This window comes from Xiphias gladius, chromosome 14 (genome assembly GCF_016859285.1).
Source record: "Xiphias gladius isolate SHS-SW01 ecotype Sanya breed wild chromosome 14, ASM1685928v1, whole genome shotgun sequence".
Lineage (NCBI taxonomy): Eukaryota > Metazoa > Chordata > Actinopteri > Istiophoriformes > Xiphiidae > Xiphias > Xiphias gladius.
This window is the reverse complement of record NC_053413.1, coordinates 12,640,790-12,668,064: the sequence shown is the minus strand read 5'-3', so window position 1 is coordinate 12,668,064 and position 27,275 is coordinate 12,640,790. Positions and strand designations below refer to the sequence as shown.

The 27,275-nt window shown below is 43.4% G+C and overlaps 2 protein-coding genes across 6 annotated transcripts; one reads left to right on the top strand and one right to left on the bottom strand.

The window, feature by feature from the left end:
• Positions 1-2,685: 2,685 nt before the first annotated feature.
• LOC120798447 (midnolin-like) lies at positions 2,686-7,050 on the bottom strand. Its single transcript, XM_040142686.1, is given in 8 exon segments — positions 2,686-3,260; positions 3,262-3,407; positions 4,162-4,410; positions 4,645-4,750; positions 4,968-5,546; positions 6,168-6,230; positions 6,333-6,420; positions 6,557-7,050. Coding segments are annotated over 8 exon segments (1,656 nt in total). The 5' UTR covers positions 6,814-7,050; the 3' UTR covers positions 2,686-3,092.
• Positions 7,051-10,048: 2,998 nt separating this feature from the next.
• LOC120799449 (voltage-dependent calcium channel beta subunit-associated regulatory protein) lies at positions 10,049-25,096 on the top strand. Of its 5 annotated transcripts, none has more exons than XM_040144669.1 (12): positions 10,049-10,351; positions 11,821-12,010; positions 13,923-13,962; positions 15,283-15,354; positions 19,482-19,627; positions 19,832-19,893; positions 20,011-20,173; positions 20,261-20,441; positions 20,568-20,711; positions 21,439-21,637; positions 21,798-22,002; positions 22,086-25,096. In XM_040144669.1, the coding sequence occupies exons 4-12, from the start codon at positions 15,307-15,309 to the stop codon at positions 23,986-23,988; spliced, it is 3,051 nt and encodes a 1,016-aa protein (XP_040000603.1). In that variant the 5' UTR covers positions 10,049-10,351; positions 11,821-12,010; positions 13,923-13,962; positions 15,283-15,306; the 3' UTR covers positions 23,989-25,096. The 5 variants fall into 5 exon arrangements, with proteins under 5 accessions (XP_040000603.1, XP_040000604.1, XP_040000606.1 ...); XM_040144670.1 differs by having other exon boundaries at positions 13,923-14,087; XM_040144672.1 differs by lacking the exon at positions 13,923-13,962 and having other exon boundaries at positions 20,568-20,669.
• The last annotated feature ends 2,179 nt before the right edge of the window (positions 25,097-27,275 follow it).

The window sequence follows — 27,275 nt, the reverse complement described above, 5'->3', positions numbered from 1 at the left end:
ATCAAGCTGACTTGTCAGGAACATGAAATTAAATATTAAAGGATGTTTATTTTGCATGTTTCAAGTGCTTTGTTTGTATGCACCAGTTTGTGTGAGTCATTATGGCCATTGCTGGTCAAATGTGTGGGGCCTGAATTCGGCCAATGTCCAACTCGGCTGTGTGGGAGGTAGATCTGTCTGTACATGCATCTGTAAGCAGTGAAGTGTGTGTGAATGCCATGTGTAGGAAGTGAAGAGGGTGGAAGATACATTTGTGTAGGAGGTCCAAGGCCCAGCCAGATGTCATCTGCCCCATCCTTTTTCACACTGTTACATATTGTGTCTGAAAGGAATAGTTTGACATCATGGGAAATATGCTTGTTCGCCTTCTTGGTGAGAGTTAAGTGAGAAGATTAATACCACTCTCATGTCTGCACGCTAAATATGAAGCTACATTGAGCAAGTCAAGCAGTCTGGATGACGTCATCTTGATTTCATTGGGTGCGTGCATGGTGTGCCCCTCCATCAACACTGGATCTGCAGCACAGACAGTCATCAGGGTACGGTCATATGAGTCCAAAAATTCTGAGTGTTAAAACATCTACCAACTATAGTCAGATCTCTGGCCTTTCACACGCTGCTGCAGCTCCTCTGCACACCTGATCATTCCCATCTGCAGACCTCCACCTAAAACGACATCAACACTTAAGCTTCAGCTCTGAGCTGTGTTGTTCATCATTTTATAGCTGAAAAAAAAACCATGCCCCTCGATGAAAGAGCAGGCCTTGTAGAGGAGACTGAAGAGGAGAAGGCTGGTGCTGCTCTCGAATGGCAGGTTATGTGATTCTCTTTGGGTTGGAACCGGACATGGTTTTATCTTTCTTATTATTTCAAGAGCAAACACAGGTGCAGTGCTTCTTTTCAACACACCCAGTCGCTGCGTCGTTGTGGGAGGCCCGTGGTGAAAGGACAAAAGATCCTCATGAGTCATCAGCCTCAGAGAAAAGTACAAAATAGAGCTGCTGTCATGGAGGAAATGAAGGTGTTCAGAATGGCTGCACATCACTGCTGCTCGCATTCTGTTTCCTGGGGTTAAACATACATTACAGAGAAACAGTGTTTCACTGTTGAGAGCAGTGGTTCCTGATCTTTTTGGCTTGTGACCCCTTGAAATAAAATTTACATGGCAGTGTGTGAGTTTCCCCTCGAAACTTCTCAGTTTGTTTCCTCCAAATAATTGTTAGGGATTCTATAAAGCGTATTGGGGTGGGGAAAGACGATGAAGATCAAGTTTGACTTCTTAAAAAAGCAAGATTCTCCCTGGTGTTATTCATATTTTCTTCCCTCTCTTTCCCTTGACTAAGAAAAATGGTAACACCCTCCCCCCAACATCCCAATTGAATATAACAGTACCGAACGGCTGCAACAACATTACTGATCATAGACATTTAAAATATATCTTATAGAACATTAATTTTCACGATGTGTGCCAACAGTATGGACACTACAACTGAAATGAGCAATTGCCAAATTTTGGACAAAAAAGTGATGCAGTCATTTACCAAGTGTTCTAGCCGCTCTCGGTCTATGAACCAGGAGCTACTAAATGAACAGATATTACCACTGGGCACCAGCTCTGGCTTCTGAGGGGCTTCAGCATCACAACATTTTCTCCCACAATAGTTTTTCTAGACTCCAAATAATACAATTTAATCTAATGTGACACGCTTTGCCCTGCAGTGACATTTTTCGTGTTTGTGACCATTTGCTTCAGTCATGGATTTTCATGTCACCATGACAACAGTCTGGGACAAAAAATGTTTTATTGATTTTGAAAGCTTTGTAGTCTGCACTTGGTTTCAATGCACAACTGTCAACTGTTATTCAGTACTGAATGCTGTTTACAGGGGAAGAATAAAAAAGTTGGGGAATCGTGCTTACGTGCCTAAAGCAAGGCGTACAACCGTCAGCTGTCCAGTAAAGCTCTGTTTGTAGCTGACAGCTTCCTTGTGTGAAGGTGTGGATCTTTTTGAATGAGGAGCAAGGGATTTGTGCGAAACAGCAGCCAAGCTTAAATGAATTTTGGCAAGCAAACCGACAAACAAAAAGATAAAAAAAATACTTGAAAAACTGTTATGAGATCAGCTGCTCCGGATGCCCTTTTATCCACAGGAGCAGCCAAAGTGAAGGAGATGAAGACTGAGGGCAACAATATTTAAAGCTGCCGCAAAGACCCTGAGGAGTGTTGTGTACCAGGGACATACTCTTGCCACCTGGAGACAAAAACCTTGTTACTCATTACAGAGATATAGCAGATGTAAAATTGAGGGATTAATGACTTGATGGGAGGTGATTAAAAATCTTTTTTTTTCATGGCAAGAATTTTTTTTTTTTTTTACTGGATCAGTTCTTTGTACCAAACTGAGCAATGCAGCCTGTGAGGGAACCGAGAGCCTTTGTACTTATATCATGACTTTTCAGCCGCCGCTCCCTCTCACACACCAGGTGCCAAATATTGTGCGAGCATATTTAGGGAAAGTAAAATGACCTGTCATGCCTAAATGAAGCTGTAACGAAATTAAAATGAAAGATGCCTCTGCCTGAATGTCAGAAAGCCATCACTTTAGAAGATATAAGATAAGATAAAGGAAGCATTGTTACATGTTCCATGTCTTAAAAGGGCTTGACACACAAATATAGTAAGTCTGAGTTTTTCCATTCTTTTCCTTTATTTTTTGGATATTTTTTCCTTTCTTTGTGTTTACATCTCACTATTGCATAAGTAAAATATTTTAGAGCATCATCCTCTGCACAGATCAAAACATAAAGTTTACATTCAAGACATGTATGTTTAAGGCATTGAATACATAAACAAGACGTACAGTAAGAGGTCTTAGTACAAACACAAAGATGTATAACATGAAGATGTGCACTGGAATCTTCTGTGAAATATGCTACGTAACATGAGTCACTGACAGACAGACTTAGATAAAACAACATGCTCAGTGCAGTGACAACCACAGGAACAAGAGTGCTCAGATCTTTTAGGCGTACATTCTTCACAAATACTCATAGTATAAAATGGCAACAAAGCATCTCCCTCTCAGAAACCTCTAGCGGCCAAGAGTGCACTCCACGGTTATTTCACCTATTCCACAAAGGTGGTTAATTCTGGTTTCCATGATGGCTCCCTCGCTCTTCAGCCAGCTGCCACTGCCATCACAGCGAGTGGATCTTTTCAGTCCAGGAGGCTCGGGACGATGGTGACGATGTTGGTACATACGGGTGAGATGTTTGTGAGAGGTGTGAGCTTCTGCGAGCGCGCCTGCGAAGGCGCCGCTGATGCATCAAAAACTGAAGGCGCTCTAGCTTACAGTGCAAGGTCTGATCCTCCTCAGTGGGTGAGCGGAGGGGGTGACTCTCCTCGCCTACAGGAGCAAGAAGAAATAAGAAAATGTTAGACACTCTATGCAAAAATAAAAGTTCCTGTGTAGTGTGTTCTGTCATGAATAATCTTATCAAAAGAAATATACTCATGGATTTGGCGTGTGTGCTTTTGGTAGAAGAGTAAAAAGTGAAGAAAAGATGGTTCTTTACACTGAGGTCCGATCATTGCAAGATAAAATCCTTCATCAGGGCAAATGTTTGATGAGGAATAGAACACACCCGTGCTCTGCAATTAAAGTACTATAGTATTGTAGGTCCGAGGGTCTAAGTACACAGGTAACTCCAGAAAAACAAAATAACAAAAAGAGATTAAATTGATATAGAAATCAATTGAGAAATCAAAATAATTGAAATGAATATCAGAAGTAATAAAGGGAAGGGAACAGAAGAGTAAATGACGAGTCAAAGTTTAAATTAAAAGTGTAGCAAACTCGTTGACTCTGAAACACACACAAAACACAGAGTTTCCCCAATTTAAACATAGTAACTGTCTTCACACTCCACCCAGTGGTGTGTGAATAAATATTTGATATTTAGCCCAGCACTGAAAGTTTGGTCAGTGTCATTCAAACCACTTGGACTTCTATTGTGAGCAAATGTGGCCATGTTTGATTTGAAGGTTGCTTGAAACATTCTCTTTGTTTATATCCGCTCTTATTTTCTGGTCGATGTCCCTGAGATACACACAGTATACATACATACAGTATACAGTAAATAAAATCTGGTCAAGCTGACCTGAAGCTTTACTGAAGTGCTCCGGCCTCGGGGTCACCAGTGGTTTGCTCCTTGCTTTGCTGGGCTCCTCTGCTGTGAGCACTGGGCTGACTGGAAGGTTTAAAACAGGACAGTGGCTTTGAGGAAGGGTGGGTGGTGCCCCCTGGTGGTAACAGGCAGCTCTGAGGAGGTCATTGAGAATCTGGAGAATGATGCCGATGCCACGTCGAGGGTGGTTGATGTTGCCCTGACTGTAAGGAGCCAGAGTGCCTGATGAGATAAGGAGAGAGTAGAGAGAGAGAGAGAGAGAGAATTAAGTGGATAAATGTGAATGAAAAAGAAGAACTAGTACTGAATGACACGGCTGACATCTAACTGTGCTGCTATTGTTTCTCGCTGTGTTGTGTTGTGCTGTGCCGTGTTTTGCTGTGTTGTGCCGTTTTTGTTCTGTTTTGTGTTGTCGTCCTCAGGCCACTGCTGCTCAAAAGACAGAGGAAGACTTACCAGAGAAAGTCCCGGAGAAGACGCCGGGAGAGTGGCTCACAAAACTTTCTATGACTGCTCCTGGCTGCTTGCACAGCTCTGCAGTGGACGAAGCATGAACATTACTCTGTAAAAGAAAAAGGAAAAGTTTATTTCCCATCTTCCCCTTCCATGATGAGGAATAAAATCGAGTGGAACTATTAAATACTAAATATTTTTTAAACTCTTTCCTGGCTTGTTGTACAAGTTATGCTACTTATTCATGCCAATAATACATGGTGGTGAAACAATGACAGTGCATTGTGGTTTGGATTGATTTTTGCAGTAGAATATGTAAGGCTAACCTTTTTGAAGGTTGAGGGTGGTACTGGGCTCGGGGGTTCAGGACTGCAGCCGGTGGGAGCAGGTGAACAGACTGGTGTGGCTGCATGTAGTGGACAGCTGGCATGTGGGCAACCAGAGGGCAAAGAAATGGTTGAAAGAACAGGGGGAGATGTGTTTATAGAGTGACAGGATTGAGGTAGAGATGAGCAGTGATGGCAGTTTATAGCAGGGACAGTGGTGGGTGAGTCTGGAGTGGGGGCTGTTGAGTTAAAGGTAGTTCTGGGTCTCCGAGTGCCAGGTTGGACCGGGGGTGTAGAGTCAGCAGAGTCCGGGGCTTGGGTGGAGGTTTGGGAAGCAGGTGAGGTATTGGAGCCTGCATTGTTGGTGGAAGACCAGGCTGAGGCCGAGACAGGGCGGCTGACACTGCCGGCCGTAGGCAGGCCAGTTTGAAGCTCGCTGCTGCTCCGGGCTCTCGCATCCCCGTCCTGCTGCAGCTCCTTCACATCCTGCGCAGACAGCTGGAGCTGCACATACATCATGTGAGCACCGATTCCCAGGTTAATGGTCAGAGGTGAGCGCCCAGAGAGGAAGTCACTGATCTGCAGGATAGTCAGGAAAGAAAGACTTCAGTCTTACAATGATAATCCTTCGGATTTCAGTCTTGGGTGCTTTTGCGACAACTGTGGTTAATGGTGGTAACAACAAGTGTGGTTTGGTACTAAAGCAGACACGAGCAGCTAGTGTTTCTTGTTACTGTAGAGCTAAAAAAACCTGGGTTGGTTTAATAAAGAATGTATTAGATTATGTACAATCATTGTTTCTTGACATGGTGCAATAATGTTTGCGGGTTTGCATATTTTCTTGAGACAGCCAAACAAGAATGTGTGGGGTTTCCAATTCCGACAATCGCTGAATCATACATTCGTCACTGTCAAATGAAAACCATGCAACTCTAGTTCTGGCCATTTTGAATTTTTCAGATAGAATAATGGATCAATTGCAGTGTCACAGTGCAAGCCTGTTTTTATGAAGTCATGGCAGGTCGATATTTTGGATATGGTACGGTACATCCTGTCCCAGAAAATGTGTGGAAAACAGAGACAGGTGCATAATTTGAATTGTTCAAGGACAGTATTGTTCCCCCACCTCACTCATGCATTCAACAGCATACATTCTGTTTGCAGCATACATCTAATAAGACATTACATAAAAACTCTCACCTGAACTTCTGTTAAACTTTCCAAAACGTCCATCATTGTCCTTTCAGTTTTGGGAGCCGAGCACTGTGGCAGTAAAAACAGGGCAAAACACTTCCATGAGGAGGAGTCTGATTACATATGTGTGAAAAATGTTAGTAAGGAGAAGATGTGCATTGGTTTACTTACTACTGAACCAGCTTCGATGAGAGGGACCAGGGTCAGTTTGCTGCCATCTGCTACACCCAGGTCCAGCAGTTTTCCAGCAGTCAGCTGCCTAATTTATAAATCACATGGGGAGAAAAAAGTTCAATTCTAAAGCACTCAGTGCAACAAAAACACATACACATTATGTAGGCGAGTCGACCTAAATGGAGGTCCTGAAGAGATCCAGTGTCTACACACCAGCTCACCTGTCTTTATGCAGGAGCACGATTCTGTCTGTTTGCAGTCTGAGTTTTTGGGAGATACGTGTCCTCAGTCCCTCCGCCGTCTCTCCGCGGGGGACGCTGAGCTCCACCGGGCTGCCGGTGGTCGAGGTGAGGGACAAACGCATGGGCGCCTGCACGGTGGAGATTCCGACCCCGCAGCCTGCAGACCGGGCCGGGATGAAGCCACAGAGACCTCGCTGCTGCTGCTGCTGCTGCTGCTGCTGCCGCTGCTGCTCCATTCAGCCGACAGCCTATGAAATGTCCGGACGGAAAATCAGACTCTGGCCGCTAGAATCGATTAAGGCAAGGCGCGACGGAATTTTTCTTTCCCGTTTCGCTCCTCATTCCTCAGTGGGAAGTGTCAAGCATCTTTGAAAGTTTCAAAATGAAGATTGCAGGACGGTATAACCACAACAGACGGCAGCGGTTCCCCTTTTGGCTATGACGGGCGCAGCTCTACTCTACCGAGCGTAAAACCACCCCAGCCCCCTCGGTGTAAGCCCCGCCCGTCTGCACTCACAGCCAGTCAGCGAGAACCTCGGTACTGTCCAATCAAAACGCTCGTCTCCCACATGGCTCCGCCCTGTTTTGTGCCTCACTCTCTCATTCATAAATGATGCAATCCGCGCAGCAGCACAACACTTTGTACAGGATGTCAAAATGTCTATCTCATTTCTCCATTAAACGACAGGCTATACTGTAATTTGGAAGATTTCAAATGCCTGCCGATTATTCTCATTATCCAATACTTCCCCCAGATAAGTAACACTACATTTCTGCACTAATGTCTATGACATATAGTGATTCATAGTCTCCCTCAGAAACAGATCTACTTAGATGGTACCAGCCCTTATCACACTCCAGGGGGTTTTCTGCCATGACACAAAGTTAATGTGTAAAAGAAAAATCCCAGGGCACCTGACGTTACAACATCAATCACTAACTCATCTGTAGGCCTATTTGTTTAAGTTGTGAAACCTGAGTTTCCTGGTCATAAAACCGGTATAAGCAAAAGGATACTGGCCAGCAGCTCCTTAGGTGAGTCAGCTTGAAAGAATGAAAAGTCTTCCTTCATTTCCTTTTGAATACCTTTTAGTATAGGGGGGGGGGGGGGGGGTGTTGTGGAGATTATAAAACCACCAGAGACAAATTAGTTATGTTGTGCTATATAAATAAAATGGAATTGACTGTTAATTACACACCTGTCGGCTCCGTAGCACATTTGTGTGGTTGGAAATCCCTATATAAAACTACAGTGATAAGATACAATGTAAGATAAATTTTAAACCGTAAAAACATTCCGGAAAAGGATAATAAAAAAATAGCTTAGTTTTATGTATTAATTTCCAACTACACAAATATGCATTGGAGTTGCTCAGCTGTCTAATGAATAGTCACATCAAGTGTATTTTACTTATATAGCCCAAAATCATGAATTTGATTTCTAAAATATGTTTTAAATTTTTCATTTCAATTGGTTAAGATGAAATTCAGCGTATTTAAAGAGGAATTCAAGAATGTCCTCAATCATTCCTCCTTTTTTTCCTTTTCAAGGTCATATAGGTTTTGAAGCCTGTCCCAGCATGCACTGGGCTGAGGGCAGGGAAACACCATGACCAATCCATCACATGCATATCTATGGGTGCTGTATAACCTCACTGCTTAGCCAGTGGGATGTGACGGGGAAAGAAAGAGTCAACAGTTCCCTTGGTATCATGCAGTCTTTCACGTCCTCTGCTGTTTGGTATTCGTGTCCCACCGCAGGTCCACAGCAGGATCTTGGGTTGCACCTGTCACATGCTGCAAGGAAGAGAGGACCAGCTTGGAGTAAAGTGACGTAGGAAGTTGGAGAGGGCAGAGAAATGCATCCAATATGTGTCTCCTCACGGCGGCTAAAAATAGCTGCACCCACAACACCCCCGCTTTGTCCAGCTTGCGTCACTCCACTCCCAGATCACCTTCCTTGCCTCCTCCCCTCACCTCCACACTCACTCCTCTCCACACTCTCCTACATGCAGACATGCAGTGTTTTCTGTCTGAAAACAATCCTCCTGTGCAATATGTGAGAAAAACAGCATCTATTCATTTTCTCATTTTCTGTTCTGTTTCCCTTGTTTCCCTGCAGTATTTTCGTCTCTGTTTGTGTTAACATGCTTCATAGATATATGCTCTAGAAATATGAAAGATATCCTTGAGGACACTGTCACATATGCGCACAGTAAATTAAATGTACAACCCCTAACTTCATTGGAATTCAAAAGGAATCCCACACTGATCCCTTCTTGGTCTTCTCTCCTTTTAAGTGGCTTGAGGAACTCGATGTCCCAGTGATATTTTCAGGGTGATCCTTCCCTCCCTGGGCCTCCCCCGCCTTCACTCGTCCCTAACATTGCTATGGCAGCGTGTCACTCCAAATCTTCACCGAGGCTGGTGAGAAGGGAGAGGCTACTGCTTTGCATTCTTCAGGGCTCTCCGAGAACAATTCCACAGGATGTCCTGCTCTCCAGAGCATGCACAGACGCAGCTCTGACGTCAACCATCCAGCAACACACGCACACACACAAATACACACTGCATTCATACTCTCCTCCACATTCCTCCCACCCCTACCCGGCCTCTCCTGGCATAATTTCCCAGATGTCTCAATCCTCTGGTATGTTACACCTTAGAGTCCCAGTAATTTTGGAGATAAAAACAATGTATTTGATGAATCTGTCCGGAATATTGTGCTGAGAATCTCACTGGTAGACTGAGAAAACATCAGATGGCTTATGGATTGTCTGAAAATACAGACACACAGATGGAGCAGAGTATTTATTGCTCTTCGATGACCACCCATTCGCCGTAAAGAACAGCAGACCCCAAAATACTATTTAATTATTTCATTTTTATTTTTAGCAGGACAAGTATGTAGCAAGGACCAATGCGACATACCACAGCCCGTCTCTAGTTTGGCCTTTGCACATACTCAAATTCAACAACAAAAAATCCATAAAAACAGCACAAAATACAAACAATGATGAAATAAAATTACCATAAAACTCGATGACAGTATACTACACCAATAATAAATATACATAATAAACATATTCCAATAATTATATGTACAAGTTTAAAGCTACAAAGCCCACAGCTGGAAAGACTGTGCCCACAGTGGCAACATTTTTTCCTCTAAACTCTATAAACAAGTCCCAAGTCCTTGAAAACCATACGCTGTGTTTATGTTTCAGATGCTTGAGGAAAGCTTTTCAGGACTTATGAGTAAATTAGGAGTTAAAAGGGACTGGAGAGCTCAAAAATGTCCCAAAAATGTAGTAGAATGTAATGGTATGTTGCCTGAGACGACACGAAAGGCCAGAAAAGTTCACACGGACATGAGAGTAGGGACACGGTCACATTCCTGAATCGATACTATCTCTTCTGTATCCATTACACTTTGACACCTCAGTAGTCCGGCAGACTTCACGACGTCGGCGAACTCCGGTGAGCGAATGCATGCAGGTCATTTTGGTTGCGCCCAGCTGTCTCCCCCAGCTGAGTTAAATCACTGCTCATTGGCGCAGTTATCTCGGTCACTCAACCGGCTGTTCCTCTCTGAAGTCTGAAGAAGTTTCTTCAGATGCCTAGCTAACTTCGCCCGCTTCTCGCTCAGCGTCCTCCCACTTTCTGTTATCGCACAGGCACAGATTAGACCTCCTGCCACGTTGCTGCTGAGGCGTTTTCTGTTCATACGAGGCCCTCATTTTCCACATCACACAGGAGCACCCACTGCAGAGGGTATGATTGCAAGAAGCCTTTTGGATCAGAGTGTGTGGGCAAATGTCGTTTGTCGGTCTGATAGAAAAATGACGTGATTTAAAATAAATACACAGGGGATAGACCAAATGACAGACAAACACGTAATGGAAAGGGACTGATAGATACATTATTCCACCGTTTTGAGACTCATTACTCCATAAAGTTCCCTTTTAATAAAATATTTTGCCCAGACATTAATATATGCACAGTTTTGCACTGATTCACTGTCCATAGCTGTTTCTACACAGCCAGATCAACCTGTTTGGGGGCCCACCTGTTACCTGCAAGTTCCCGTAAAGTATTTTTCACATTTTAAATGGCAGCTTAAACCAAGCAGTACTCCTCTAGTACTGGAACACACCTGGCCACAGGTCTGCTGTATGTCAGTTAGCTTGTGGTAATTTGATGAAACACAACTATATTTCTGGGCCCCCAGGGAATTTACCCCCCCCCCGGGCCCGTTTGTAATCCTGTCTCTTGTGACTAATGTCAATGTCTCATGAGTAAATGCGAGGGGACAACGGAAGTACAGGATGAAACATTACAAAAAGACATTATAAAGGAATACATTCTCTAATTTTGATCACCTCTATTGAATTACGGAGAAGTAAAACTATTTATTTATTTAGATGGGGGGTCCTCTCAGAGTCTTGCCATGGGCCCCTGAAAGTCTGGACTGGATCTGACTTAAAAAAAACAAAACAAAACAAAAAAAAAGTGCATGAAGAACTTCCATCTTAAGCATATTCAACCTGAAAACTACAGTGCAACGCTGCCACCAAGTGGTGAAATGTGAGACTACAAAAACGGCCACAACACCCATCTGTGTCCGCGCATCTTGGCGACAAGGAAACACTTGGAGACTGAAACACAGCAAGTGGGAAATGTTCAAATACAGATGTAGAATCGATCTACTTCGATACCCCTAATAATGACGTGGTAGCCAGTCAATCGCCCAGTCAGCAGCCGCCATTCATCAGCAACTGCTGTGAATGAGGACGGGGTTTCTCCTCCATTTCACGTCGCCGTCACCATCACCGTCCTCGTCGGGGCTGGTCACGTGGTGCGACGGGAGCGGGCGGTGGGCGTGTCCAGTCGCTCGTGGTTTCATTCATAACTACAGTCTTTATTTGAAGACCGGATTAAAGTATGCGGACGGGGCAGGCTGCCTGTGCACCGCTTCGCACGGAGTCTACAGCCGGGTGAGTCCGCCCTCTGTCCAGCTCCCATCAGCACCGGTCAACGGACCCACAGGCGTGCTCACGGTGCAATGTGGTACTATTTCATTATGTAAGATGTGGGATAGGTGACACGGCCGGCTCGAGATGATCGCAGCATCTGATTTAATGAGACATGTTTGATGCGCAGGGACCACGGCGGAGCGGAGCCCCCCCGCGTCCGGCACATAAAGGCTCCCTGCGTGACTAACGGTGATTTATTCCCCGCAGGCTGAGAGCAGACGACGCAGAGATGTGGGACAGCCCTGATCGGCGGCTTCTCGGGGGAGAGGGGAAGATGCTGCTGCTGCTGATGCTGAGGCTGCTGCTGCTGCTGCTGAGCGCCGCCGGCTGCAGCCGGTCGCTGTAGTCAGTCCGCACAGAGCGGAGGGAGGCTGCTTCAACACCGCCTGTATAGACCGTAAGACACAGCACATCTGGAGCTGCTTGCCCACTGCTGGTGCTCAGAGCTCCATAAACCCCATCAGCATCATCACAGTTGTGGAATGAACCAGAGGGATGTCTGCCTGTCTGCCTGTCTGTCTGTCTGTCTGTCTGTATGCATGTGTCTGAAGGCGAGAGAGGATGTGAGGATCTATTATTGTCATTGGACCCTGGAAACTAAAGCACGCGCGCACACACACGCCTTGGATTCATATTTTCTCCACCAGTCGGGGTCAGTGTTTTCAGTTTTACTCCTACCTTCAGCATTTACTCACAAATCGAATGATGGTGAACCTCAGAGGTTACTACCGTTAACTACTGCTTACAATCAGTAGGCTACAGAATGTCAGTGTAGGACAGTTGTATAAGGACATTAATAATGATATTATTAATCATAATAATAGTAATAATTATTATGTGCTGAGAAAGAGACTAGTAAGAAAGAGGTTACTGTAAATGAATGGCTTGAATGAATGACTTTAAATGATGTAATAAATACATATTGTATAATGAGCTCAAATAGTCATAACAATATAGAAAACAAAATATGCTATCTATAAAGGCACTTTATGGACCCCCCATTCTCAAAATCAGCAATATGATGATAAAAAAAATCAACCCCTTAAAATACACCTTCCTCTTTTTTTATTCTTCTCTCTATTTATAGCCTTAAGTAGGGCAGAAACATCATCTTATTCCACGCTCTCTGACAGTGTAACATATTGCGTATTATGTGTGAAATATTCAAACCCAAGACTCCGTGTTTTTATGGCTAGGGTTGGATTTCATCAAATGGAAATATTCCTCATGGTCTGTCGACCATTTTATTACATATCCCCAAAATTTTTCCAGATATACAGGACTAAGTGTTTTTGTAACCATTGGGATCTCAACATAAAATAAAGTTCTATGTGGATTCAGACAATATTTGGCTTTACAGCATCATTTGCCATGACTGACCCACCATGGGTTAACATATTAACATATCATAGTACGTACTCATGTCAGAAATGCATCAAGGAAGCCAGTCTCGCTGAGCTTGGACTGGACAGTATTAACTGCAGGTTCATTGCTGTGACATGGATGCAGCAGGTGGAGCAGTGAATTCGTTTGACGGACATAATGTGCTGAAGTGGAGATTTTTTGTCTGTCAAGATTTAAGAAAAAAAATAGATGAAAGACAAGGACCTCAGTACGTCAATAAAGTGATGAATAGATATTGTTAATTGAAATTTCCTCCCTGGAGTGATTCTTACAGACAGGTTTGATACAATAAAATGAATTTAGTTTAAATGGACCTCTGCTTTGTCTGGCTGTAGTGAGAAAGAAAATGTAAGACTTCCAGCAAAATCTTGAGCTACATTGTTCAAGGGTTTCACACTCACACACACACACACACACACACACACACACACACACACACACACACACACACACACACACACGCACATACACGCACACGCACACACACATAGCCATGAGGAAAAAATTGACACTGCTGACACTGATCATGTGTGAAGCATCACTGAAGATAACTGAGCAGAACAAGGATTTAACATATGTATGTGCAGTGTGTGTGTGTGTGTGTGTGTGTGTGTGTTTGTGTTTGGTTCTCTATTCTCAGAGCTTTGTTCTCATCATAGTTGCCTTGAGCTGTTGGTATGTATGAAATATTACATAAAATATGACACTCGCATGGTGCGGGAATGTGTGGCAGGTTTAGCAGCGTGTGTAAGGAATGCAATCATGGAATGATGTTACACAAGCTGCACTCTGTGGAGATAATCATGTACTGTCAGCTCTTCTTCCTTCTTCCGTCTCTTAATACACTTCTCTGTCTGTCTCGTGTCTCAAATGCAAACAGTAACACAGAAACGCTCATTTTACAGAGATTGGACCACAGCCTGCAGACAGAGATGGGAATTAATCGTAAGGGATTCTTGGTTATTGTGCTGTAATAGTCCATCTTCAGGAGGTGTCAGTAAATCTCTAGACACATTGGAGTTTAACGCACAGCATTCAGCCCAGACGACAGTCAGGTTTACGTCACTTCGGTATGTTAAAGGGGCATTACGTCAAATTTGAGCAAGAAGCTCAGTTAACTTGTCACGAGGAGTTGGGTTCAGGCTGTGAAAACAGTTTTGTGATGTTTTCTGGGGCTCTGAAGGTAGCTTTATAAACTCTGAGAAAAGAACCCTAGTGGTGCCATCGGGGTTATCTTTCTTTGCTTGGGATCAGACACGTCAAAATGGTCACAGAAAGCCTTCATACTGAAAACTCTTTGGTTTGTCTGAAATTGTAGAACAAAAATTCCTCCTCAGGTGGTTAAAATGCCGAACCACAAACGGTCTTCCTCTGGTAAAAGGGAATGCGAGAGCACACCCGCACGGTTTATACAGATGAGCTGTGATGACACGTGATGCATTATCTGTTAAGCGGGTATCTGATAATACTGTATACATGTGAGAACAATATCTCACTTCATTTTGTAACTAGGGGTGATCACCTGGTATCTATGTGACTGTCACACTAGTAAGAATTAATAAGCACAGAATGAAATCCATACACACACACACAGGAAATTTGAAGGAGTAGGTCTGTGATTTTCTACATATTAGTGATTGTCAACAAACCCAGTGAAAAGACCCAAACCAACTATTTGTTTGTTGGTCCCTCAATACTTTACAATTTCCCTACTCTATCTGTACTTCTCAGCCCCAGGTCCATTGGTTCCATCTGATGACATAAAAATAATCTAAATAATTTACTAATACATTTGGGCACTGTAGTTTTTCAGCAAACATCTCAATTCACTACTTACCCAACAATGGGTAAGTAGTGAATTTGTTGGGGACTATTTTCAGTTGCGGATTAATACACATTTTGTGTACCAACTGCAGCAGGATGGTGTATGCAGGATTGACTGAACATAAACTAAAGCGCCCATGTTAATCGTGATGAAAGAAAATGTCGGCATTTAATAGTTCTTAAACAACAACAGAGCTCTGTGACACAATGGAATAAGATATGCAGTATCAGGATTAGAATACGCAGAAAATACTTGTTAGTGGGATGGATTCACTGATGGTTTTGGTCTTTTCATTGGATTTGTTGACAGTAAGAAATTACTTGAATCTTACCAGCCTTTTCCTTTAAATCCTCAGCACTTTAAGCTTTCTGCATAACATGACAGAAATTTTAATATTGTCTGGAAAAGCAGCTCTGTCTGACTTTCTTAATCCTCTGCAGGGATCACGCACGCTGACCTGGACCATGAGCAATGATTTGCCTGTTCTGACAAGTCTGACTGAGAACTCCACTGTGAGTACTGCTGCGTAAGCCCCTCCCACTCTGTCCAACACCATGAACACATGCTGTCCACACTTTCATGTCAGGGAGTGTCTGTCGAACGACAGTTCTTCCACAGTGCTTCATGAGTCAACTTGGATCTTGACCAAAGCAAAAACCAATAGGTATCCAAAAAAAAAAAAAAAGGGGGGGAGAGAAAGACAAGCTGAGTTAACACCACAATGTTCCAGTAACAGGTATTATATCCCAGGTGGAGCAGTAGTGGAGGAAAGCCTGATTTGTATACAAAGAGGATGGGGGGGGGTGGTATCTGAGCCAGCAGCAGTGATTATCTGACAGTTAAAGCTGTCTGTGCAGAGGGAGAATTGACTGCTGTTTGCCTCTACTGAGTGTGTTAGAAACATGGCCTGAAGAGTAGCGGGAGGCTTTGCTGCTCCCACTGATTGATTGTGTTGTTCTTCCTATGTGGCTGAGCTTGTAAAAACAGCCGATTTCATTAAGCCACATTCTTCTCTGACAAATTCTGTGTGTGTGTGTGTGTGTGTGTGTGTGTGTGTGTGTGTGTGTGTGTGTGCGCGTGTTTGTGTGACGCACACATGCATGTAGCTGTGGGTGTATCAAGGTGTGCATGTCGCTATTATGCTGTGATGGGGCTGTTAATCTTAAACAGACACACATACAGTACATACAGCTTCAGACATAATCTACTATACAGTATCTCGCCTTAGGCTTCAACTGAATGCTGGCCACTCTAGCCTCCGATGAATGTAAAAAATGTACTCTATGCATATGTGCTCAGTTTAAAATGTTCCGGCCTGAGACAGGTTTGAGGTTGAATGAAAAGGGGGAAAAAAAGGGTGTTCCCATTTGCTCTTACACACACAGTCGTCCTCCTCTTCTGCTGTTATAAGCAGAAAACCACAGCTTCTTCTTTTAAGCAGCACTTCTCTCCTCCGTAGAGCCACTTGCTGCTGTTAGATTGAGTTTAGCATTGAAGCTGAAACAGATTGATTGATGCTTTATCTTACGGAAGTACCTTTCCAGTTAAAGCAGAGTCACCATAACATCAGTGGCTTTTGCTCTTTCTCACACACACCCTCTGTTTTCCAACGCACCTCCACCTCTGCTACTTTTCTGCCCTCTCTCCATCTCCTATGCCGGTCTTTTACAGCTGGAATGGGTAGTCAATTACTTGAGTAGGCAATTGGCAGAATATTAATCAGCAACTCTTAATAGCGTCAGTCATTTTTCAGTCAAAATGTCAAACATTGTCTGGTTGCTGCTTTTCTTTATCTTATGTCACTCGATGTCTTTGGGTTTTAAACTGTTGGTCAGACCAAACAAGGAATTTAAAGGTGAATTATTATAATCGGAAAATATACAGATGGACATTTTATAAACAAAATGATTGATTGGAAAAATAATGGGCAGATCAATCGATAAAGAAAATAATATGTTAGTTGCAGTGTGTGTGTAAATCCAGTCAGCAGATTGCTTTGGGTTTTTGCTGCTGCTCCTGTTAAGGTCATCATCATCTAAAAGGTCGGTCTGTGCTCCGTGAGGAGCACCACACCATGGTTTTCCTCCAAAGCAGCTAACGACGGCAACCTTTCACATTTTCATATATTACATTACGCTAAATGTTGCAATAGATGAATATTCCATTTGTGACAGAGAAAAGAGCCCATTTATTTTTACCCTCCTTTGAAACTGACATCGGAAGAAGAGCATGGAAAGTCTGGTGTGGGGATTGCTCATGTGCGTCTGCATCCTCTTCCTCCTCCTCCTCCTCCTGCTTTGATTTCCATTTTTAGCCTGCGGAGGCCTCATTTCCCCCTCATTGAGAAGAGCTGGGAAATTGAATTAAGGGTCTAGCTGACGTTTCGATTAGCATCCCCGGCTCACTCAGCCAAGACTGAGAGTATTAATCATAGAGAGTAGAGAAGAGAGCAGTTGTGTTGTCTCCGTGTGCGTGTGTGTGTTTGAGCAGGCAGGATGTACATGAGTGTGTGTGTGGATAAGAATCACTGTGAGGAGAGACGGACTTAAGAGAGTCTTTCACTGTTAATTCATTCCTTATTTAATATTACAGTGCTTAGCTGAAAGCGTAATGTGACAAAGAGATCCCTCTCTGCTACAAAGCTCAAAGGGAGAAGAATCAATTACTGTCCCGGCAGAAGTAATGCAGCCACCGAGCTCACAACAAGAAAACATGACAACAGAGATATGTAAGCCTCTGCCTTATTGTGCTATTAAGGGAATGAGTTATGAGCTCCAGCTATGCCTTCTGAATACAAGCAATGGAAATTAAACTGATGTGCAACTTAAACAATAACAGAGAACTGTGAGTAAGAGGTTTTGACTGATATGGCTGGTATTTGTAGTGACACAGTTGATATTTATTGTAAATAGGAAAAGCTCTCTACTTTTATGTTGTGTCTCATAAAGGGGCCAGGGGAGGTAGTGTGGGGTTAGGGAACACTGACCGATGTGTACGTGCGTGTGGATGTTGCGCGTTTAAGGCTTGGTGAGGATCATTATAGAGTTATTTTTTACCCTCTTTCTTGAGAGGGTAATGATAAGCTTATGGACACCACTCAAAGAATAATGAATGCAAAAAAGTACAGCAGTGGATTCAAGCAATAAACACACAAAGCCCACAAAGACACAAGTTAATATTAAAGTCACCTGTCACCAAAACCATCTAGAGAAAGAGTGAGCAGTGAGAAGAAGTCAGATACCAGGGGACAGCCCTGTTCCATTCACAGCTCATAACAGGCCAAATTAAATTTTTTTTAAAAAGCCAAAACTACAGTTGACAGAATAATATACCTCAGATGCCTGTTAGTCTTTAAAGAGGTAAACTTCCATCCTGATGGAGGCAAACCAAAGTCACTTAAGCGTCCATTAAAATGACCTGAACCCTCTGTGTGGCTCTGACTTGATACAAGTAAGACAGATCATTTGAATTTACACCAGTGACTCTATGGCACACTCATATTTTTTTCCAGTAGTTTGTTGACTCAATAAAGGAACTGTAGAACACTTCAACATAGATTTGTCAACATTTAGCTTCTTTAATAAAAGCAATATTAGGGTTACCTCTTTGGAGTTGGCCTCAAAAGTAATTTGATCCCTAGATATTTCTGTCAGTGTACTTCTAAACCAAACTGGGGCATGTTAAAAGACGACAAATAAGAATATTTACATTTGACACTATAATATTTTATAAGGGTAAGGAGCTCATTGAAAGACGAGGTTCAACTCTGGCGAACATATCGCCACCTTTAGTTGTTAGAAAACACATAATCAAACCATTACATCTATATATAGTGTGAGGTTACACACTTTTCATCTTTATACAGCACAGTTGTTCTCAGAAAAGAAGCTCCATCAGAATAGCTTTCCTGATAATAAGAAAAGCCCCGAAAAGGAATTGTGATCTGATGCATGCATTGTCCAGTATATGACAGATAAACTCAACTCTGGGATACTCAGTAGTAAAAGTAGCAATATCACAGTAAAAATATTAAATCACAATTAAGTCCTGCATTCAAAATTCTGCTTAAAGCTGCCTGAATCAATATTTTTGTATTAACAATGGACTAAATTACTATGTTCAATGTAAAAAGAGGTCGTTTGTAGTGATGAATCCACTGTTTTGGTTCAGTCTCATGGCTCTCTTCAGCTCTGTTTCCACATGCAGCAGGCAGCCGTTTTCAGTGAGAAGAGTTCTGATAAACCCATGGTGTGCAACCTGCCCAACATCAAACGACAGAAAGACAAAGTTTGTTACAAGATGCTGAACGTAGTGGAGCATTTTGCTGTTTGAGAGCCAGATATTTGTTGCAGGAGCGGATGGAGACCAAAACAGAGGCAAAAGACAGTGACTGTTGGACTTACATACATCCGGTGTCAGAAACCTGACTCCAAATGAAAGCTGATTTTGCTCTATGTCTATTAGCTAACATGCTGACCATAACAAGTTTATAAGGTGATAAATAGTACTGTATGTCAGTGTTGTGTTTATACATTGTTGTGCTGACCCCAAGCACCTCAAACTTGTGCTCCAGCACAGTACTTGACTAAGTGTACCACTGCCTGGGTCCTAACATCTTTTCCTGGTTCCACCCCGTCAGGATGTGCCCGTGTCGGCGGGCCAGGTGGAGAACTATGTACTGCTGTTGGTGCTGTTGAGTGTTTTTGCCGGGGGGATGCTGGTCCTGCTCTCCCTGCTGCTCCTCTTCTGTCACCGCTGCTGCATGGGTGGACGACGCTACTCCAGGTTGGTGCTGCCTACCGAGCGACACGCTGCAATGGACTGGCAGGCCTGTTTCATCTGCAAACACACAGGGATTATGAGAGTCAACTTGATTATGACAGCAGTGGATTAAAGCGCTTATGAATATGAAACTGAAAGCTTTGATGTGATGAGGCATTTTGCTTCTGTGAAAGAGCACCAAGAGTAAAACTAATTTCCCTCTTTCAGAGCCAGCGATGACCCTGAGAAGACAAACACCACTTATGCTGAGGATTCTCAGCCCACCCAAGGTCAGATCTGTGTATTTTTTTATGTTCATACAGGACATACATGTATTCTGGTCCACTATCGTCGCTAACTCCTTAACTTTTCTCCCTCGGTTTGTCCTTGTCCTCTTTGTCACTCAGAGATCACCATTCGTCTGGATGAATCAGACGCTCTCTCAGCTTCGAGCTGTCACGATGGAGAGTCAGAAAGATTTGTCTCCACTGGGTCTACTGGCCGCAGAGTCTCCTTCAATGAATCTGCACTTTACGAACAGGAGAAGACAACTCAGGACAAAGGACGCAGGTAGTTTATCTGGGCTAAAGGTGAATTTTTACAGCTTATTTATTTGGTTAAGCTGTTTGACAGCAAATGATTGATCCTCCTCTTCAGGTACACTCTGACTGAAGGAGACTTCCACCACCTGAAAAAGGCCCGGCTGACCCACCTTCACCTGCCACCAGCCCCGTGTGACCTTAAGATCCTCACTATCATGGAGTGTGACTCAGCAGAGAGCAGCACCGTCAACATCAGTGAGACTGCAGCTCCAAAACTGCCCCTCACCATCTACCAGGTAAAATGTATCTCTGCGGTTGAACCAATGCAGCAGATCTTAACTTTGACTTTGAGTAATACAAACACACAAAACAAAAAATCGGGTTTGTTTTCTCATCTCTAACGTGTTGATTTCTCTCTCCAGCCCACTGATGGAAGAGTCCCTGACTGGATAGGACAGAGCCTCAGTGGAGGTCTGCCAGGAGATCCGCACCACTCCATCATCCTGGACCAGGGACCCAGACAGGTCTCATTAGCCATGAAAACACAACACACACGGTCCCAGACAGTGAGTTTCACCTTTTCCCTCTTTGTATTGAGAATTTAAAAAAATGGTGATTAAATAATACGGGTTAGTACATTTTAGCCATGCTATTGGCACAGGTCCATGAAAGGCAATGTCAGCTGATCGCTTTGGTCCTGACATAAATATCTCGAAATCTACTGGATGGAGTTCAATGACATTCATGGTTCCCGAACAATGAATCTTAATGACTTTGATGATCCCCCGACTTTTCCATTAGACCCACCACGATATTTTGAGATAATTAGAATTAGATCATTATATTTTGGCATTTGTGGTCTTAAGAACTAGTAAAATAATTGCAGTGAAATTTGTTACAGACATTCATGTTCCCCTCAGGATGAACTGTAATAACTTTGGTAATGCTCTGACTTTTCATCTAGTGCAATCATCAGCTCAAAAATTTAATTTGACTTTTTGAAAGCTTGGTAAGCCTAGTAAGCTTTCAAATGCTCTTCAGGTTCTACAGTGCAGATTGATCCACACGTATCACTTTTAAACAGAGCTATGAAATGCAGCCGCTACAGGCTCAAACCTCCTGAACGATCATGACTTCAGTGATCACTGCAGCTGAGTGACAATATAACAAACTGTTGTCCCCCAAGGTCTTTGCCTCTGCCCGTCACGATCTATCACAGCTTGTCTGCCTCAACCTCTCCTAAATGTCTCATCACCTCCCTTCATCCTCCTTTCCCTTCATCTCTTCCGTCAGATGGAAGCTATCGGGGACAGGGGAGAGGCTGAAAGGGAAAGGGGGATGAGAGGAGAGTTGACTCAAGCTCCGGGCCAGACTTCAGTTCTACATTTCTTCTCTAAACTGCGTCGCCATGCCAGTCTGGAAGGGGCAGGGCCTTACTTCAGGAGGTGGAAGTTCGACAGCAGTCACCGGGCTGCCAGTCTGGATGCCAAAGGTATGGATAAATGTCATAAATGAATGAGTTTGATTTGATTTGTGGATAATATCTAACTTTTCAAAAGAACAGCATGCGAATAAAAAACAAAAAAATGCATTTGACGAGGTGAAGGACATCAAGTTGAAAAAAGCTATCTTTTCATGTGAATTACTACCAGGATCGCCCAAGAGAAGGCCCTTCCAGAGACAGAGAGCAGCAAGTGAAACCACTGATCACACCGATGACGACTCTTTACCTCTCCAAGATGAGGTCATTGAATCTTTTCCACATACTCCCATCCAGACCAGTGGCCTCCAGTCCCTCTCTGCTGAGTCTCTTTCTCATCCTGCAACTACACCCACATCCTCAGTCTTCCTCAGCAGGTATATCCCTTCCCATAATCCCATGATTTGCACCATAAAATTCCCAGAATTACTGATTAACTGACTGTTCTCTATATGTGCAGGCTAAAACTGGAGGCCATGGTGGAGGTAGGTGGTGGCAGTAGCACCAGGAGGGAGGAAGGCTGTTTGCCAGTAGAAGACTATCATGCCCAGAGGCAAGAGGAGGCCACAAACAATGGAACAGGTGTAGAAAAAGGAACAAAATTCGGTGCAGTTGTAAGAACAGAGGCAGCAGGAGTCGAGCTAGAATCAACAGAAGATGATGACTTGTTTGGGGCACAAAAAGAGGCTGCCATTCAGGAAAGTTTTGAAGACATGTTAAGGAAAACTAAAGACACAAAGACAGAGGGTGTGTCAGCAGATGTGAGGAAAAAGAATGAGGCAGAGGTAGATGATGGAGAAGACGTGGTGCTGGGAGCTGAAGCCAGGCTAAGGGCTGACTCAGGTTCGTCTCTTTCCTTCATGATTCGCCAGGAGAGCTTGGAGGCCCCTCCCTCCCTTTACAGAGACATTTGGAGCTTGCGAGCCTCTCTGGAGCAATACGCCTCCTCAGACCAGAGCAGCACAGATCGGGAGTCTATCCGCAGTGATGCCGACAGCATCTCATCCTTAGGAGGCGCAGGAGCTCGTTCTGGCCTGGACAGCTGCTTGTCCCAAGACCTAGATGATGACCCTGAAGGAGAAGGGGAGGGAGAGTTGTTGGAGGGAGGAATTAGAGGGGCGTCAGGTGGGGACAGTGAAATGGGAAGTGGAGCTGGAGGAGAGGGTGAGGCAGGTAACCGAAAGCTTCTTCAAATGGACAGTGGCTATGCCTCCATTGAAGCACCATCCAGGGCAGCTGAGGAGATACGGCTTTTTGGGACTCCTGGAGCCCCAAGAGGGAAGACAGCATCTGAGAGAAGGTTGTTCTTCACCAGCTCTGGAAGAAAAGGTTCAGTGTGCGAGAGCATCGAGGCCAAGCTGTTTCAGGAGGAGCTTGAGGATGAGATGGAAGACAGCACAGAGACAGAGGAGAAACTAAAGGAGAGATCTCAAGCCGCCAGCCAGTCTCTTACCCTTCAAGAACCATATCAACTTCTGAAATCATTTCATCCTCAGAAACTTCCAGACTCACTATCACAGCTGATGTCTCCACTGATGAAGCCAATACCACAGCCCTCTAGTCCTCACAGACCTCGCCTCCGCCGCCGTGACTACAGCATCGATGAGAAGACAGATGCTCTTTTCAACGAGTTCCTCCGTCACGATCCTCGGTTTGACCAGCAGGACTCTCCACTGCGCTCCAGGCACCGCTCCAGAGTTCACCTCCGGAAGCAGTGGCAGAGACACAAGCAATACAGCGACCCAGGGTCAGCAACTGGGGGTAGGTACTCCCCATCTCTAGAGAGGCAGAGGTTTACTCCGCTGAGAAGGGGTGACAGTGCAGGTTATCCTCTGGACACCAGATATCACAGCACACTCTCACGCATTGCAAGTGCGGCCGACGAAGAAGCCAGTGAGGTTGCAGCTTGCGAGGAAGCAGCCAAAGAGACCACAGAGTACAAAGATCCATCAATTGAAGGAGCTGCTGGGGATGCCATAGAAAGTGCAGCCAACAAAACATCTGAAGGCTTAGATGCAAAAAAGAGCAGCTCTGGTTGTGCAGGGTCAGGTGAAGAGGGCAATGGCTGCCAAGTCTCTACAAATAAGGACACAGAAAGCACAACTAGCCAGTCTTTGACCACTGTGACAGCACAAATGAGCTACATGGATCCAAGAGTTGACAACAGAAACAACAACAGTAGTCAAACTATCCTATCGGAGGTTTCCCTGCAGGCAGAGGGCTGTCTGTCAGACAAGCTGGTCGTGTCAGTGGAAGAGAGGCTCTACGGCAGCCTGCGCAGTGCAGAGAAGCTCAACCAGGGAGGTTCGGAGCGTGTGCTCACCGTGTCTCACACAGCCTCACCTGGCTTCAGTCCCATATAACCCGTTAACAATGCCATCTTCCTCATTGACTTATTTCAGATCCAGTGCGGATAGACCACAGACTTGAGAAAAATGGTCTACAGTAATCCAAACGTCACCATGTGTTAGATACCAGGTCAATCTCTGCGTCCTTTACATTTGGACAAATCTTCAAAATAAATATAGTCTGATAACTGATGCATCATCACACAGATATATTCTAAAAGGCAGAAGTACCTTCTTGATGGCCAGTCTCTTCCAGCGATTCCATTCAGACCTGAATTTCCACTGTGACACCATGTGACTTGTGATGCCCCTTTTTATTGGTAATCATTCTCAAAATCAAATGCATTCATTACATAGCTTTGAAAACGTAAGCCCATCTTTAGAAAAATTAAATATTTCAAGACTTAACTGTGAATTTTCAGCATGCTACTGTATGTCCAAGCAATGTGTATGTGAATACTGTACAGTTTTAACTTTAAGACAAAAAGCACTTTGATGGGAAGAAAGACTATGATTGAGTTTTCTGTCACCCATTTCTCTCATTTTTAAACTATATCCTCCTCAAGTGTCCTTCTTGTCTCAATCACCATGAGGGTCCATGTACTGTATATGTGAGAGCTGTTGTGTCTGTATTTGGTGATAGGAAGAAAAACTCTGACCATGTAAAAAACAAAACCAAAAAAAAACCCCACGATAATTCTTCATGGTTTTGTGCTTGCAACCTTCTCTCTCATTAACAGCATATCAGCAGATCTGGAGATAGCACACTATATCATAAAAGTAAAAACAGATGGGATACCCAGAATACACAGCAAACATACATGCATCATTTTTATTGTCATTTTTATTTTTATTGTCATATTTTTTCAGTTTTTATAGGATCTTTGTTGATCTTTGTCATCTATCCCTGTTCTGCATGATAATCAAGGAGCTTCTGTGGGCTCCAGTGGAGTGTTGTATCACTGCTGGGACACTTGCTGTTAGGGAGACTGACAGATGATACTTAAAGTGACTGACACAGGAGCCTCTCAGGCTTTTAGACTGATGGTTCAGTGACAGAGAGTTCAGGCTGTGAAAAGTGGAGGTTAAAACTGAACAGCAGTGCCATTGCCTGCTCCCCAATTCCAGCAAAATGGAATATACTAACTCTGTATAACTAAATAAAAGATACGTCTGGTGATATTTTTATCATTGTCAACAAATCCCATGAAAATACCAAAACCAACAATGAATTGAGCAAAGAAGTACTGTCTATGTAGCCAAAGTCTAATATAGCTTATTCCTTTGTGCCATAGAGCTTAATTGTTGTCTAAAAACTATTAAAAACATATAAATAAGCCACATTGCTTCACAGGGTGACATCATAAACATGGCCACTTAAATTCTTTTGAGTGAATCCCTCAAACATTGTCCTGCTGGCAAAAATATGCACTTGAGCACAAAATGTGTATTAATCCATGGCCTAAAGTAGTCCCCCCAAAATGCACTAATCACTCCTCTTTGAGTAGTTTGTTAAAAAATACAGTACCCAGCTGTATTTATTGACTATAAACTTTTGAAGGTTTATATCTTCAGTGGGAACCAATGGGTTTAGGGCTGAGAACCACAGGGTATGAAAGTGAGAGGGTGTTCAAAGACATTTGACATGTCGTGGGTTTTTGTCTTTTCATAGAATTTGTTGACATTTAGAAAAATATAGAAATTATGAAGTAGTATTCTTTACACGTCAGGGTGAAATCTGGAGTAGAGCTAATTAAGATTATTTTCTTTATTGAAAAAAAGATGCAGGTTATTTCCTCAATTATTTGATTAGTCTAAAATGTCACAAATCGGTTAAAAAATGCCAATCACAAAGTTGAAGTCTTTAAATTTTTTGGCAAAAAATAGATGAAATTCTTCCACTGGCTAAAATTTTGGTGAGCTTTCAACTGCACCCCATAGTCTTCCTCAGTCTGGGCAAACTCCTCTGAGCAAGACTGAGATGTGGCTGCAGAGTTCTTTTTTTTTTTTTTCTTTTTGTTTTTCCTTGTCAAACTGCTGTTTCTAAGGTCGACAAAGAAATTTCAGGGTCAATTGTAAGCATCTTGTTTGTTCGACCAACCAGTGCAAAACCCATCAATATTTCATGTTTGAAAATGGAGAGAAGCAGCAGACCTTTGGACTGAAAACCCGCAACCAAAGATGGTTAGTTTTTGATTAATAAATGGCTTAAATTATTAATCCCGTATGAAAACTGCTGCAGATAAATTTTTCATCACACAACTATTAGACTAATTTATCATAACAGCTAATCTAGTCTTGAGATGATTTTAGGATTTTCAGTGTCATATCTCACAGACCGAACAGCTTTCCTTACACTCTACCGGAATGTACGTAAGTGTAGTTATTCTTTTGCATTCATTTAAAATAATTGCAGCAATGTTATGTGCGGGGAAGAATGTCACCTGGGAAGCTGAGATGGGAGCTTGTCCCTTTTTATTTCACACAGACTTGGCTTTACGCTGAAGTATGTGCATGTGTATTTTTTTTGAAACTCACGTCGTTGTCCTCATTCAGCGTGAACCATCTGCTTTACGAAAGAATGAGTAGTGCAGAAAACTCAAATGTTTTGCAGCCTTGACAAAGGCTAGACCTTGTGGGCACATATTCATTTTAGATTGAACATTTTTCTTAATAAAGGGGGGGGGGGGTGACACCCCTACCCATGGTATTATATTGTTGTAATGTGATTCATGTAACATGATGTACTGGGAGAAATTGTCAAAACAGCATACTCATTTCCATGAGAACCTAATGTGTGTCCTCACATACTAATCACACTGCTGAAATGTTCTGCAGCCTGTTGACACGATGCGTCTCTTCAGCATCACCACATTACTCCTTGCGTGTTGTCGAACGGAGAGCCTCTCTGCCGACCTTGATGACGTGGGAAGCGCTGCTCTCTCCTTCCCTCAGACTTGTGACTCACCTGATAAATCTCTGATCCGTTGACAGCGAGGAGCTGGTGATGGGCCTGGCTGCGCAAGAGGGGGGCAGGCCTGCCGCTGATGTGATCGACACAACAAAAGAGCATCGCTGGAAAACAGGTGACTGGGTGATTGTGACAGCAAACCACCTGCGGCTGAGCAGGATTGGCTCTTGATATTCTAGGATCTGACTACAAACTGGTCGCAGACATCGGAGAAAGATAAATGTAGTATTCCTATCAGAGTGTATGCTCGTAAAGTACACTTAAAATGATAATAATAATAATAATAATAATAATAATAAACAAAAAACAAGGCATAAACCACTGAGTTGTA

What these genes read in the sequence shown, in the direction of transcription:
- LOC120799449 (XM_040144668.1), top strand. Translation starts at nt 15,307, where the DNA reads ATGAGCAATGATTTGCCTGTTCTGACAAGTCTGACTGAGAACTCCACT. An exon ending in GTCTGACTGAGAACTCCACT is followed by an intron (nt 15,355 to 19,481) that starts GTGAGTACTGCT and finishes CCACCCCGTCAG; the next exon opens with GATGTGCCCGTGTCGGCGGG. An exon ending in GGTGGACGACGCTACTCCAG is followed by an intron (nt 19,628 to 19,831) that starts GTTGGTGCTGCC and finishes TCCCTCTTTCAG; the next exon opens with AGCCAGCGATGACCCTGAGA.